This window comes from Apteryx mantelli, chromosome Z (genome assembly GCF_036417845.1).
Source record: "Apteryx mantelli isolate bAptMan1 chromosome Z, bAptMan1.hap1, whole genome shotgun sequence".
In the NCBI taxonomy this organism is placed as follows: domain Eukaryota; kingdom Metazoa; phylum Chordata; class Aves; order Apterygiformes; family Apterygidae; genus Apteryx; species Apteryx mantelli.
In genome coordinates, this window is record NC_090020.1 from 86,448,505 (window position 1) to 86,463,738 (window position 15,234).

At 47.5% G+C, this 15,234-nt stretch overlaps 1 protein-coding gene across 12 annotated transcripts in view; it reads right to left on the reverse strand.

Moving 5' to 3' along the window:
* The window catches only part of TCF4 (transcription factor 4), a 216,969-nt gene that overhangs the window by 14,147 nt on the left and 187,588 nt on the right, over positions 1 to 15,234 (reverse strand). For 9 of the 12 annotated variants that reach the window (XR_010886998.1, XM_067316317.1, XM_067316316.1 and 6 more), the window contains 3 exons: positions 14,727 to 14,805; positions 11,949 to 12,025; positions 9,500 to 9,703 (listed from right to left, as the gene is read on the reverse strand). Coding sequence is in view for 11 of the 12 variants with exons in the window: in XM_067316317.1 (XP_067172418.1) it covers positions 9,500 to 9,703; positions 11,949 to 12,025; positions 14,727 to 14,805 (360 nt within the window). In the remaining variant the exon portion in view is untranslated. The remainder of the gene's footprint in view (positions 1 to 9,499; positions 9,704 to 11,948; positions 12,026 to 14,726; positions 14,806 to 15,234) is intronic. The other 3 variants (XM_067316314.1, XM_067316311.1, XM_067316321.1) reach the window with 2 other exon arrangements.

Genomic DNA, 15,234 nt, shown 5'->3' on the forward strand with positions numbered 1-15,234 from the left:
AAACCATGAGAAGCCCTAATCTTGGGTTATTCTGGCTATTAAAGGCTAAAAAAGCCTCTGGAAGACAAAAAAATACAAGTACAGAGAAGGATGATCCCACGGACAGGGAGTAAGCAATGATCAAAATCAGTCTACGGGACTTTGTAGGTCTCTTTGGAGGCATTTACATACTAGGTTGGCAGAGAGCAGGAAAACCTGGCCACTGTTTGAATTTGTATTTGTGTTAGTCTTTTATGGCATTTTGAAAACTTTGAGAGCTGAAAGAAGGCTGGACCTTGTCTTCTCCTAAGTTTGCACTTTAATTTGTATACACAGTAACAGACATTCAGTATAAATGAGAGGCTTTTCAGGCTATGCTAATTCGTATGCATTTCAGGTTATCTATACAATCTATGTAGTCACCATGGATGGGAAGTGGTTTTAAAAACTACTTTAAAATTAATTCTTAAATATTCAGCATTTCCTGCGACAGATGTGTATCTGTAATCAATACAGACACACAAAAGAAGCTAAGACTTTCAGAAATATATTCCGTAAGGAGCACGAAGTGGGGAATAGCTGCATTTTGTTAAGTCACCAAACCTCCAGGTGATCCACCCGTTCCGCGGGTCCACATGGGTACGTGAAGGCACGCAACACTTCTCCATTTCCATTTTAGCATATTTACAGTAGAAAACGATGCCAATGGATGGCAAACTTGAGTATTGCTACTCAGCAAATAAAGGCCTATTTTAGTCCTTGCTAAAGAGCTAGGGAACGGGAACGTGTCAGAAGTTACAAATCGCCATTCGCATCCCCGGCTCAGAACGCGCCATGGGAGAAGGCAGCCCAACGTCTTTCCTCGGCCTTCGCGGCACGGAGCGGCCACCACCAGCGGGCCATCACACGTGGCGGGTACGTGCGAACGGGGTCCTCGTTAAACCTGACAAGGAAACCCCCCCCCGTTTAGAGCCTGCGGCAGCCAATGGGCAACGAAGATTCATTCACGGTTTTGGGCCGTTTCCAAGAAGTGAAAGGGTTTTTCTTTCTCTTTGAAAAACTAACTGTTCTGCTGTCTTTAAGACACTTATTTCCTCAATGTCAAAACGCATAGCATTGAGTTTGGCAGTTATCCAGTTCTTATTAATATTACCTCCAGAGATAAATGCCTCCAGAGCAGGCTGTTGGCCTGAGCCGCTCTTCAGTTATTTCAAGCACAAATGCATGGGAAAGCAGTGACTTTCGAAAGTGGATGATGGGGCAGGCCCTGGAAAGGACATGTGACACACTAACTTCACCTTTTTTTACAGAATAATTAAAGCATTTTTCTGCAAGAGGACAGTTTCCCTGGCTCCCTGTTGCATACGTGTAAGTCACCTCTTGAGGAGTAAAATGATGCTTTCCAAATACTCCTCCCAAAAAAGCAGCTGCCCAAACCATCAGTTATAATTAGAAGCAAAAACGAAGTATGGGGGCAGGAGGACGCAGAGAAAGGAAACGGGTTACCTACGCCGCATCGCCTATTTGTGCATGCCAGAGCACATGCGGGCTCCCAGGTCAATGCAGGTAGGTGAGGGAGAAACTCGTTTCTTCAGTAAACATGAAGAGAAAAGTTGATGTGGCTGCATGGTAATTAGACACCTATTGACACAGTGAACTGTTTTGGTGTCCTTAAATTGTAATCTCCCCATGAAATATCAATTGTACCCGACAGCCCCGAAGCGCTGCATTTAATTTTGAACCATCCTGAATTATCTATGTATCTCTTCATTGTGGCTATGAAGACGGTACCTTTTATTCTCCGAAGCAAGAAAAGCCACCATTTGACCCAGAAGTGAATCTTGAGAAGTGGTAAGAAACGGTCATACAAATGTTTCTGTTATTGCTCACAGATGGGCATCCGAAGCGCGTGACCTGTAAGGAGCAGCCATAAGCTGTAAAAACTGGGGAAAGGTCTCTGACGAAGGTGTGAGCACTGCACCCCTTTCCCTACGGTTAACTCCTCTCATACTGAGAGGCGGCCTTCATCCAAATTATTAACTTCCTAAATGCAAAGATAAAAAGGAAAAACCAACAACTAGTGTCAAATGCTCCCTGGATGGCAGTTTCCAGCTACAGTTAGGAAGAGCTTATTCCTAACTCGCTAATACAACGAACAAATGCAACAAGCAACGCGCTTTGGACTTTTAAAAATGATGACCTTGTGTCATCTAATTAGACAAATAAAAACATGAGCAAGAAAGTTGTAAGGTGATGCATGTTAACATGTGTTCAATATTGTCAAAATTTATAAGTCTGACAGAAAGCAGATTTGTGCAAAGCCCTTATAAACCTCTACTGCTATATTAAAAAGGGAACAGCACAGGGCACTTTGAAACAAATGGTCTCTCACTGTATGTGTGTATTATTCGTCCAAATTATTCACTCTTATTTAACTGCACTGAAGTCTTTCATCTCCATGCTATACAATAATAGTTTCCATATGACCGGTGGCTCAGCTATAAATAAGATCAAAAGCAAAAGAAAGGATTTAATAAAAAAAAAAAAAAAAGACATTAAGAGTGGCATTAAATCAGGAAAAAAGCAAAGTTCATTTCTTTTCCTACAGAAAAAAAGTCGTGCTGAGTACTAAGCAGCTCTCCAAATATCTTAAGAAAAGGCATTTCGCGAGCCAGTCGTATGCAAAAGCCATTTAAACACAGCTGAAAGTGGCAAAGCTGAACTTCAGTATTAAAAAAGGAGGAGGAAACCAAAAAAAAAAAAAGGGGGAAAAAGGAAAGTGCCACGTCTCAAGCAGAGGCAGGTCGGGGCAGCCCAGCGCCGCGGCGGGAACCGCGGCATCGCTCCGCGCTCAGCCCCAACCCTGCGAGCGCTGCGGAAGGAAGTCTGACTTGGCATTAAGCATTTGCTCGACGTGGAGAGCCAGCTTCCCAAACAGACTTTTTTCCAGCGCTGCAAAAATTAGGAGGTTGGTCCCTGCTCCCTGCCGGACGAACGGCCGGCAACGATCGGAGTTTTGCGGCTCGTTTCGGGCTCGTCCGGGTGCCGCCGCCCTGAGCCACCCGCGTCGGCGCCCACCGCTCCGCTCTGCTCTGCTCCCCTCCCGTGCCCCTAACCGGCAGCTCTCCCGCGCTCCGGAAGGAACTTTACGGAAGCACTTTAAGGGAAATGAACCAATTGCAACCTATTACGGAGAGAAGTGGGTCGCCGCGGCCATTGAAGCAAAGTCAGTGCAATAACCCTCGTGATTTCTTTCCAGCAGGGATGATTATTCCTTCAAGCGTTGGCTAAATCCGGCGATGTAAAGGGCTCTAAAGTGCACGATTAGGAATATTAACTGTTCCCCGTTTAACTGTTCGAGAGGGACCACGCTGCAGACCAGCAGCCGCTGCATCCCACCGGGATGCCGCGCTCCGGATTACCGGGGACCTGCACCCGGAGAGGCGGACCCGGCTCTCCCGAAGGCGGCCGCCGCGCGGGGACCGTACCCTGCAAAAAAAGAAAGGTGCCATCTACACACCCGCCAGTGGTTCCTCTCCCGGTCGAAATGTACCTTACAGCTCGAAAATAATCGAAAAATATGATAAAGGCTGTAATTGCACGGCATTAGGAATGTCAGCCAATTAGGCAGAAAATGGGGCTGTATAAAAATCTTATACTGGTGCTTGCTACATTAGATTTCATTCCAGTAAGGTCATTTTGTCCTTCCCCCCCCCCCCCCCCCCAATTTATATTATACCTGTTAACTAAAAGCCACGGTCAAACAAAACAAAGAACAGATGCAAAAGCTACAACTGTGATAAAAATTAAGACGAGAGAAAGATAATAAGAAAAAACAGCAAAAGCCAAATTTTGTCTTTTAAATAATGCCAAGTTGCTTGACTCTTTTTGTTTATGTATGAATGACATAACCGAATTACTTCATGAGCTGCTACTTTAATTCCTAGGGGTGGAAAATTCCATAAGTTAATTTAATGTGGATGTAAAAAAAATATACACGAACACGCTCTCTTCCTGTGGGCCCTCACGTGAAGCATGCAGGCAAGCTCATGGCCTTCTAAGCACTATCTTGGAAATAATGCACACCAGTTTGGGTTTTATAATGGTTTTAATCAATCCCTCCATGCACTGCTACAAAAGGAACATGTGTCTTCTAAGGCTCCTGTGTAAAAGTTGGCATTTAAATGCTGCTTTCTACAATTTAATTTAAAATGTTACTATAAAATCCCTGCAATCTACACAACCTCTGGAATAACAGGAACTACTGAAAACCAGGAAATTCACAGTTAAAGCTGCAAATACAAGCTCAGCTCATGCCCTTGAGAGATGGAGATGGGAAGGAGCAAGGAAACGACCCCAACCCCGAGCTTTCTCTCCGGACGCGCAAGGTGTGAGCTTCTGCCACAAGGGCCTTTCCAGACCCACGGATATCACGAACAGCTTTGGGACCAAAAGCTACATCGTCCTCATTCCCAAGCCATCCCTGCATCTTCGCAGCCAGCTCACTCAAATTTCTTTATGGGGGCACAGGGCTGTTCTGCGGTTGCTCTACAAGCTTCACCCGCGGCTTCCCGACCCTCCCCAGGGAGCATCCGGCCACTTCCAGTGCGGAGGCGACGGACGCAGCGGGGCCGAGGCTCGTCCTGGACTGGTATCAAATATACACCGTATTTGTGAACGGCGCGAATCAGCGCGCGTCGGGTTGCTAATATCGGGGGAGAAATTAGAAACGGGGGCATCGGCAAATTCCAGGGGCCTGCTAAAAACTAGTAATTAAAAATAAAAATTAGTAGAGCTGACGTGCTCTCCTTATCGGGCCATTAATAAAAAAGCGACAATATAAAATAAGAAGCCCCTCGTAAGAAAGCTTGCTGCAGAAAACAGCCCATGCAGCGACTAAAACCTTGCTCTTAGCTACGCAGCTGTAAATCTGGACTAATTCCATGAAAATCAGGGGACTTAATTCACATTTTCAGCAGCAGAGCGGAGGGCGGCGGCGGCATCTGACCAAGCCTCACGTTATTTTTGCCCAGGGAGCAGCAGCTCCGCGTCCGCGGTGCAGCAGGCAGCGGCGGCGGCGGCTGTCCTGGAGGAAGCGCGGCGGGACGGCGGCGCAGCCTCTCACCCCGGTCTCGCGGCGCGAAGGTGTGCGGTGGGCACGGAGACTCCCACCAGCACATTCTGTACAAGTTTCCGGCCCATACCTCCCACTGCTACTTTATTTACTGCAGCTGGCCAAAGTTTTATAGCCTGTTTCATGTATTAAAATTCAAATGTGGAAAACATTACCAGTATCCTCCTTGATTTTTTTTTCTTTTTCTTTTTTTTTTTTAAATTTTTTTCCCCCCTTCAACTTCCTTTTCAGCGTGGAATGTATCAAATGGTCAAAGGCTAACTTAAGACTGACTCTACTCAAAAACTATTTCCTTTGTTCTTGTGTTTTCACTTCAAAATTCGTACCAGTTTTCCAAAAGAAATGATCAGGCCCGACTCCTTCGCACAAGTCGCAGTTTCAGACAGTGAGTAATGCTGGTTGGGAACGCAGCAGACTCCGGTTTTTCAGAGCAACGCGCCCGCCTTGTTCGCAGAAGCGGCACGGCTCTCGGAGCAGCCTATCTTCCGCTCGGATCCTCCCGCTCAATGAGCTCTGCTCGACTGTATCCTTATCTCACACACTCCGGAAGGGAAGGAAACAGGAGCTCGTCTTCCAAACAGGAACGATAAGGCTCCGCCACCCCCCGCGCTTCCCCATCGAAACACGTGAACTTCAGAAAAAACGAGTGCCTACCTATTCCCAAAAATACGAACGCGTTTTTCAGACGCATGAGACGATCGCTCTAATTTTTCATTGTTGCTGGGTTTTTGTTTAAATCTAACTTCACCTACATCTGGCATTTAAGCGAGGAGCACATATTTATGGAACAAACTGTCTCTGAAGTGATGCCCTGGGTGCATGTTGCATCAGTTTAACATATGCAAAGCGAACAAAGCTACAAAAATTAAACTCTTTTCTCTTGATTGAGAGCAGATATGCAGAAACAGTTGTAAGTCACAGATCTGGCTTTTAATAAAGCCAGATTTCTTCATTAAAAGCAGTATTGTTTAAACACTGGAGGAAAAAATAGCTTTGCACAAACTAAAATCTTAGATTATATGTATCCCAAGTGTATTTAACATATTACCTGAGGCCAAGCTAAATTACAATCTAGAATTTCCTTTTGTGAATTCTCAGCAACTGCCACAGAGAGCAAAACAATGTCTGGTTCATGCTAATTTTATTGGGGAAGGGGAGAGGAGATGGATTTAACCGAGCTGCTGAAAAAGCATCTTTCTACCTCTCGGAGCCCTCTCGCCAGACCATTTCCAGTTAACACTTAGCAGGTTTTGCATCTACAGATGACACAAGCTCATTTGTGGCTTTTAACGATATTTCACCCACGACAGAGTCACTTTTATTAACATTTAATTTAATGAGGAGCAGAGCCTCTCACAAGGCTGCCCCAGTGAAAAAAAAACCCCTTTTTCTAGCTTCTCAGGTACTTAATTTCAACAGCTAATATTACATTTTAGCAACTTGTAGCCACAGAAACTATTTCATTCTTGCCTGGTTTACCAACTACAGTCTGGAAGAGAGACCGGTTTGGTGAAGAACACGGGGTATTTGCCAGCCAGACCTTTGCTCCCAGGGAGCGAGCAGGAGATGGGTGGGATACTCGGATTCCCACCGGCGACGGCAGGCCTCGGGCGCCGAGGTCGGAAACGGCAAGGCAACCTCGCTGGGAGCCGGGGATGGCGGGAGGCGCGGGAAAGCCCTCCGGCGCCCACGCGGGACGAGACGCCCGGGAGTGTCGCGCGAGGGCCCGGGAACCGCTGTGCTGCACGCGAGCCGAGGTCTCAGCGATGCCAGGAGGCTAATTATTTTCTGATCACCTAAGCGCAGATCACGACAGCGCCCGGCGCTGGGGCATCCCAGCGTGCGCGGCGCGCCGGCGGAGGAGGCAATTACGAAGTAATTGGCCACCAGAAGAAGCGTCTTCCTTCCCCCAGTAGTCGCCTCACACTTTGCCATCAAAGTTTTCCTTTCTCCCCCCCCCCCCCTTCTCCTTGTGAAAAAAGGAGGAATCCTGTCTGAATCCTGTCAAGTAAAACGCTAAATGTTTGCATTTTCCATATGATGCCTAATCCTATTTGGAATGCTTCTGAACATTTGGCCTTGATTACATCTTGGAGCAGTGAACTTCACAGGTCATTGTGCGTTGAATAAAAAGTATTCCTTTTTGTCAGGTTCGCTGAATGTCCCCTTGTTCTTTAATTATAAGGAAGGATGAATAGGAGAGCTAGATCTACCTTTTCTATGCTATCTATTATTCCGCATACCTCTATTATGTCTCCTCTTATTCATCTCCTTTCTAAACAAAATCACCGCAATCTGTTCAATCTCTCTTCACAGGAAAATCTTTCCATGCTTGCAATCATCTTTGGTGCTTGCCGCTGAATTCCTTCTAATTTGACTAAACTTTTTGGAGATAGAAAAAACAAAACAGAACACACAACTCCAGGTAAGGATAAATACATACATACATATATATATGTGTGTGTATATATATACACATATACATACATATATATGGAATACATTGGCATTCTATCAGTTCTGGTGTCCTTTCTCATGTGCTTTTTCAATTCAAAGGGCTTTTTTGTTTTGTTTTGGGGTGTTTTTTTTTAATGATTCTTGCACACTGAAGAGAAATTTCCATGCGACTCTCTAGCAGAGGCACATGCTTTCTTCCTGAATTGTTTAGAGCCCAATATGTATATGGTTAATTGAAATTCTTTCTTCTAATCTGCGCTGCCTTGCCCTTAGACTGTGGGATGAGAAGGGGATCAAGCCTAGTCCTCCTACAACGCCACATGGCAGCGAACTGGCCACGGATCTGTCATGTCCCTTTCTATTTCCACATACTTTCCTCCCGTCTTAATTAACCCAAATAGTTTGAACCATCTGAAAATACTGCCAGATAAATCATTGTTCCCTTTTTCCATTCCACATATGAGTAAGCAACATTATTCCTAGAATTAAATTTTAAAGTATCAAAATTATTGCCTTTTAATCTTGTGGAAAACTGAACATTTAATCCCACTCTGCACATATGTACCTTCACTTTCTAACCTAGAACTGCAGTTTCTCGCTTCGTGTGCGACAGTTGCTTTTGCATTAACTTCTTCTGAGGGACATTGTTTAAGGTTTCTATACATTCGAATGCATTTCATTAGCCGCTTCTCCAGTACTTATTATTTTGGTAACATATTTAAAAGATTAATAGATTGGAGAGACATGATTTTCCCCTGCAAGAAAGCAAGCAACTGCGAAGTATTTCCTTTCCAAAGTGCACAACGCTTGTTACGAAGATGTGAACAGTATATATATACCATACGGTAAAAGCAGAGATTCCAACAGCAAATTACGGAGCTGACTCCTTTTGTCACAGCGACATGCTGACGTGACACACGATTTACTCCGGTGGCAGTGACGGACCGGGAGCTCGGTAATGCCAGCGAGCACTGCTGAGTGCGCGGGAAGGGTGCAGGAGCAGGCTGCTGTGCACCGGGCTCCTTCGCGCTATGCGAGGGTCATTTAATCCCGCGTGAAACTCAAGCCGCAGTGAGCACACGCCGCTCTGAACCACCTTCTCTCCCCGGATTTAAGCGCATGCTTAAAATAAGCACAGGGCCCGCTTCTGGAACCCCATCCAGACCTGCGTGCCAGAATTGGGTCTTCTGCTACGAAGTGCACCCAGACCCCCGGTGCAACAGCCACCTTGCACACGAGGCGCCGTGCAAATGCAAGGGAACATCTCCCTCCCTAGGAGCATGCACAGGCCTAGGCATCTCCTTACACACCCAGGCGTGTCCTTGCACGCCCAGGCATCTCCTTGCACGCCCAGGAGTCTCCTTGCAAGCCCAGGCGTCTCCTTGCAAACCCAGGTGTCTCTTTGCATGCCCAGGTGTCTCCTTGCATGCCTAGGCATCTCCTTGCACACCCAGGCATCTCCTTGCACACCTAGGCATCTCCTTGCACACCCAGGCGTCTCCTTGCACACAAGGCGTCTCCTTGAATGCCTGTCTCCTTGCATGCCTAGGCATCTCCTTGCACACCTAGGTGTCTCCTTGCACGCCCAGGCGTCTCCTTGAACGCCTGTCTCCTTGCATGCCCAGGCATCTCCTTGCACACCTAAGTGTCTCCTTGCATGCCCAGGTGTCTCCTTGCACGCCTAGGTGTCTCCCTGCACACAAGGCGTCTCCTTGCACACCTAGGCGTCTCTTTGCACACAAGGCATCTCCTTGCATGCCCAGGCATCTCCTTGCACGCCCAGGCATCTCCTTGCACACAAAGCGTCTCCTTGCACACCTAGGTGTCTCCTTGCACACAAGGCGTCTCCTTGCACGCCCAGGCGTCTCCTTGCACGCCCGCACGTACCCCCCTTGCTCCCTCGGCTGCGGGCACGAGCGCGGCGCTTACCATGAGCGAGTGCCGATTGGCCGAGAGCAAGCCGGTGCCGTAGCCGGAGCCGAGACCTCCCATCGCTCCATTGTGCGCCGGCCCTATTAATCCGTGCATGTCGCCATGGCTCCCGGGCATGGCGGTGGACGGCCCCACGGCGTGGTTCCGCAGCACATGAATAGCGTCGTCCAGCCGCTCCAAGCGGTCCTCAATCCGGCTTTGCTGTTTGTTTGGGGAGAAACAAATCAAGGGGAGCGTCAGCGAGCGCGGAGGGCCATTTCGCCTGCGGGACGGAGCGCGCGCGCGTGCACGCAGGCACGCACGCGCGCGGATTAGGTGTGCCGCGGGTGCACGCGCGCGTGAGCGAGCCTCCCCCGTGCCCCGTGCCCCGTGCTGCTTTTCCACCCCCCATGGAGTCAAGAGCGGGTTCTGCTTCCTTAGGGACGTGTTTCGAGCTCGCGCTGGGGGGCGCGGGAGAGCGTGGTTAACACAAGTACGGCTTTGATTTTCATGGGCAAAACAGGTTCAATGATTCCTCATGAACTTAATCATTACAGTACATATGTTGCCCTCTGTGTCTTTGAAAAGTTTTAGTGATACTTAAAAAAATAAAAATAAAAAAAAATAAAAAAATAAAAAGGAGAAGGAGTAAAGAAACGAATACACCTCTAATTTTCATCAGTCTCTGACCGGGATTTTCCTCCCCCCGTCTAATTGCACACAAAGAGAAAAAGAGAAACTACCAGCTTGTAGGGTCCATCTCCACCCTTTGATTTCTCTCGTCCCTACAGGTACGCATCCTCAAGCCACTTTCGACGTATCATCGGTAAAAGCAGCAATAAATATGCTTCCTTAACTCAACAACCCAGGGCCCGCAGGGAACGTGGAAGCAGCTAGAGAGTGGAGAGGTCCTGGCCCGGCGGTGGCCGCCTTCTCCCAAGCCTCCCCCTCTGCTCCGGTGCAAATCGCTCAGCACCAAAGCCCAAATAAACCTTCCGCCACTCCCCGCAGGGCAAAAGGCTGCTATCCGGCTCCTTCTCGAATTAGCCTAAAAGCCCATCCGTATATATATATATACATATATATATAGCCCTGGTGATGACTTTGAAGAAACCTGATCGCTGCTCTGCTGAGTTACTTCCTTCCAATATCGCGTCTCTGCTAAGCCCCAAAAGCCCAGAGTCATGGTGTTGGCGAGGCGAAGAAGAGGAGAGGCAGCGGGCTGAGAAGAAATCGTGATTTCTACCCAGGCCTTCACACCGCCTTTCGCGCAAGGAGCCCAAAGCACTTTACACGAGCAAGGATGGGTGCCTGCGTCTTACGGGCGCGGGAGATTATCAGCTGAAGGAGCCGCGGCCTCGGCAGGAAGGATGGGGCAGAGCATGTCCCCGCGTGCCCCACCGCTGCCCTTGGCCCTCTCACCCCGAACCTGACCGTTTGGCTCCTCCGCGGCACACGGAAGGGGAAAGGGAAACAGGGCCGCCCCGAACCACCGGGAGCTTCAGCTGCAGAAACTCATTGGTCTCTTCAGCACATCTCTTAGCAAAACCACTCCAAAACCACTCTCCAAAAGCAACATAACGAAAAAAATCCCCCAAACCCTCCACCAGGCAGGTAACCTAGAAAATACCACAGTCAATCCTTGTTGGGGCAGAAAGACTGGTCCATACTAAGTCCTCACTCGGGCAAAATCCTAATCCAGCAGGATTTCTGCATCACTTGCTAGCAGGGGGGTCAAATGCTGTGCTCTCAGGAACTACCTGCTTGCTTGCTTTTTCAATATTAAGAAACTTTTAGACCTCAGCACTCTTTACTTTACACCCAACAAAATGCCAGGTGTTTTACACCAATTATTGAAAACTCCCAGACTCGCAAGCGAGACACGCAACAAACTGAGAGGACTGAGACGGCGGATACCGGATCCTTTAAAATCCCGCCTGTTTGTCCCAGCGAGCTAGACCTAAGGTGCTTTCGGCCAGCTTCAACTCTTACTGCATCCTTCCATTAAAAAAGATAACAAATCGTATTGACATCCTTTTAATCCTCCCTGTCATGCGAGCATTTATTCCTCGCTCAGCCCCTGACAATGCGCCCGGCAAGTTTACCCCGTCGCGCTTTCACACATGCCAGAGACGACTCCAAATCGTCGCTGACACGACACGTCTCTCCGGCGCTCGCTCGCCGAGCAAACGGAGCTGACTGACAAGGCGCCCGCGCCGCCCTGCCCAGCGGCTGCCGGGGCTTCCTGCTCAGCCTCGCCCTCCCGTACGCTCCATCTGCCCGCCTGCTCTCCGTGCCCTCCTCCCGCATCCGCTCTTCCCCCTCTGCGCTAGAGCGCGGGGCGCCCGCGGTACCCGACCGAGGGCAGGGCAAGCAAAACGAAAACCTGTGTGAGAAGAATGGATGAGAAATGGAAAGAACAGCAAGTAAAATACTGAGGCAGAGGAGGTCACTAATCAAAACATACCAAAGAGTGTAAGGGACCTTCATAATTGGGAGATGATGACGCTTGACCTCCATTTCTAGACCAAACAGCTGTGCCTGCTAATAGTAAAATTGGAATTACCATTAGAACTATGCAAACAAAAATGTCTTTCAAACTTTTTGGACAGTTTTGTAGACATGTAAATGCCGTATTCCAGATAGACTATAGAGCAGACATATGGAGAACTTCCAAAATACACACGGATGAAAAAAAAAGGGATTTTTGTAGCAAAGCACGTAGATGCAGGCCACAAAGTTCCCCCAGGCTGCTGCTCGGCATAGAGGATTTCATTGATTCAGCAGCTGTACCTGCGAGAGGCTCCAGCAGAAGGAAATGTCTCCCTGGCAAAGAGAAGGAGTGCTTTCCAGCAGTGCCGAGAGTGGACCGCCGGGCTGCTACGCCGCTCCGGCACATACTAGCCCATTATCCTCACTTGGCTTCAAGACATATTCAGTGCCACTGATCACGTCATTCAGTCACCAAATTTACAAAAATCTTAAAAAAAGAAATAAGTAGAAACACCGCACACAACATTCAGTTATACCCTGATAAGGTTTGCACTCTCTTAGGGGAGGTTATTTTGTTTGGCCCGTTCAGAATTCAAAGGGTCTAGCAGAAAAAATTCTGGTTTATATCCACTGCTCCAAATCTCTCTCTGCTGCGGGAATAAAAGGTCTCTTGGTCTTCAGCAATATTTTCTAAAGAAAAAATTTGCCCTCGTGAAAGAGGCAAGGCAAACATGGGGAAAGACGTCTTTTCAAGTATTTTCCCAACAGCTCTTATTTATAGCACAATGATGAGACAATTTATAGTGTTCTTTTTTTAAAATAAATGATCTTCTGGATGATCTTATAAAACAAGGTTAAGAATTTGGGAGGGAAATATTAGGATCTTAATGTCTGAATTGAGTGGCATTTGCTTGGACTGAGATAGGCCAGGGTGGAACTCATGGCAGTCTTTTTTAGGCTCTCTGTATGATTTTTTTCTCTTGTGAAAGTCAAAATTATGTTAATGCTAATTAAAACTTAAATCTTCTCCTTTCTGGTCCCCATGGACTTTTTATTTGAGATTTTGTGACAGCACTGAATGGAGCAATGAACAGCAATCTTTACTTTGGAAATAATTTTTAACTAGCCCTTGACGTCCTTGAGGGAAAAATGCCTTGCATGCTAAACACTTTTAGTTCTTCTCTAAATGGATGTATATTCCTTATTTTTATTTGACACTTGGCTCTTTCTATTTATCCAGCAAAACTTGTAGAAAGTAATGCAGCCCAAATTACTTAGCGCAGTATTTTCCTCCTCAGCTTGGATCCTTTTATTGGAAACCACGGCAAGGCATCGCTAAGAGAGCTGCAGCTCGCGGTGCCAGGGCACTGCTTAAGCTCAGGGATTGAGTTCAGACAAAATGTACAGGCAGAATGTCATTTTCTGCAGCGTGGGAATCCCTCCCTCCGTGGCACCTGCTCCGGGTCCCCTGCTAGCTACGGCTTTGGAGGAGGTGGAGATGCTTGTTGAATTAATTTAAGCACAACCGTTACATGCTCCTTCACGGCAAGGTGACCGTGCGGGACCTAAGTGTGGTGGCCCTCCCTCCTGGACCTCTTCCCACGGAGGCTGGGCAACCTTCTAGCTCTCATTTCTCCTTCCAGATCGCTTTCATATGTTGTCAGCTAGCACAAGCTTCACTCCCACCAATCCTTCCAAAAAGATCTCATCGCTTGAAGACTATTATTAGGTTTATGCCTCTGAGGTGGTGATACCATTTTAAAAGTTGAGGAGCACCGGAGCTCTCTCCACCTCAGTCGTACTGCTCGCCTCTCTTGGGAAACGAGATGGGGGTCCTGCCTCTTCCACGAATTAATGGCATTGCCCTACAGGAACACAACCTCAGCTGCCTTTTGAGATTTCCAAGTGAGCTTAATGTGATCCAGGGGCTCTTGGGCAAAGAGGAGGAGACCACAGGATGTTTGGTTAGCTCACGAAGTAGACCTAGCCTTAAAGAGGGAAGAGGAAGCGGACAGGCCGTATCCAAGAAGTCAACGCATGTCGCGTGGGTCGGTTATGCCGGGAGGAGAAGCTTAACACTCTAGCTGGAAAAATCTCAGTATGTTCAGAAAAACTTTCAAAATACTCGACGCTCATGAGAACTACCCTGGGCCTCTGGATCTTTTCAGTTCAGGTTTTTATTAGTACGACTGGGTTTAGTTAAAATATGCAATTATTTTAGAGAAAGTATGTGATAAATTAATTAGATTCACGGGGTCTCGGTTCGTCCAGAGACACATACATTTTTTTGGATCCAATTCTAACAGGCCCTGCGAGAGAACGGGGGAAGCGTCCGAGGACTGCCGTAAAAGTGCTCGGCGATGACGCTCACCTGGAGGCACGGCCTCGGAGCGGGGACGCGGCGGCGGTGGCTCCTGCACACCCGGCCGCCCCGCGGGGCCCAGCCGCAAGATCCCGAGGGCGCTGCAGGAAGCCGCAGCGAGGACGCATAAAAACACCGCTTTCCAGCGGTAACTGCATCCACCTGAGGGGTGTAACAACCTTCTCTCTGCGTTGGCCAAAAACACAGCTTTTAGAAAATCTCTCTGCAAGAACAATCAGCCACCTGCGGGTGTTTTACAGCAATAAGGAAATAGCCTGATGCTACTGGCTGGATGTTCATCTCACACCCAGTACCGTAGGAGTTCATTTAAGCATCTCCTACCAAAAATACGTTGAAATGTTCAGTAAAATAGAATTGTAACAACAATACCTGAGAGAGAAGGGGGAGAACCAACAGGAGTTGAAGGATTTGATGAAAAGCTGTTGTTGGTGTGATCTGGAGAATAGATCTTTAAAAGATGATAAAGAATTAATCTAAAGCCATCACAAACTGATGCAGAAAGAAATATGGAATTCTTATGCATTCAGTTCATTTAAATGAAAGCAGGACAGGTTAAAAAGCCTCTTATTTAAATATTAATATTTTTATAAAGACAACACGGTATTAGATGTAGGAAGCTAGACAACAGAATCCTTTTAACTGAGACATCTCGATGGAAACGGACACTAGGCAATTAAGCGATGGTTTCGGGCTGGCACACGGATATGCTACTGTACGTAGACACATTTGTATTTCATGGACCGCTTTACAGATGAGTGTCATCGAACAAAGCCTTAGAGCGCTTCTCAAAATTGCTTTTTTTTTTTTTTGGTTGTTTGTTTGTTTGTTTACGCTGAGATCCCCTAACGGCCAAAACAAAGCAAAGGGAAGGGAGACG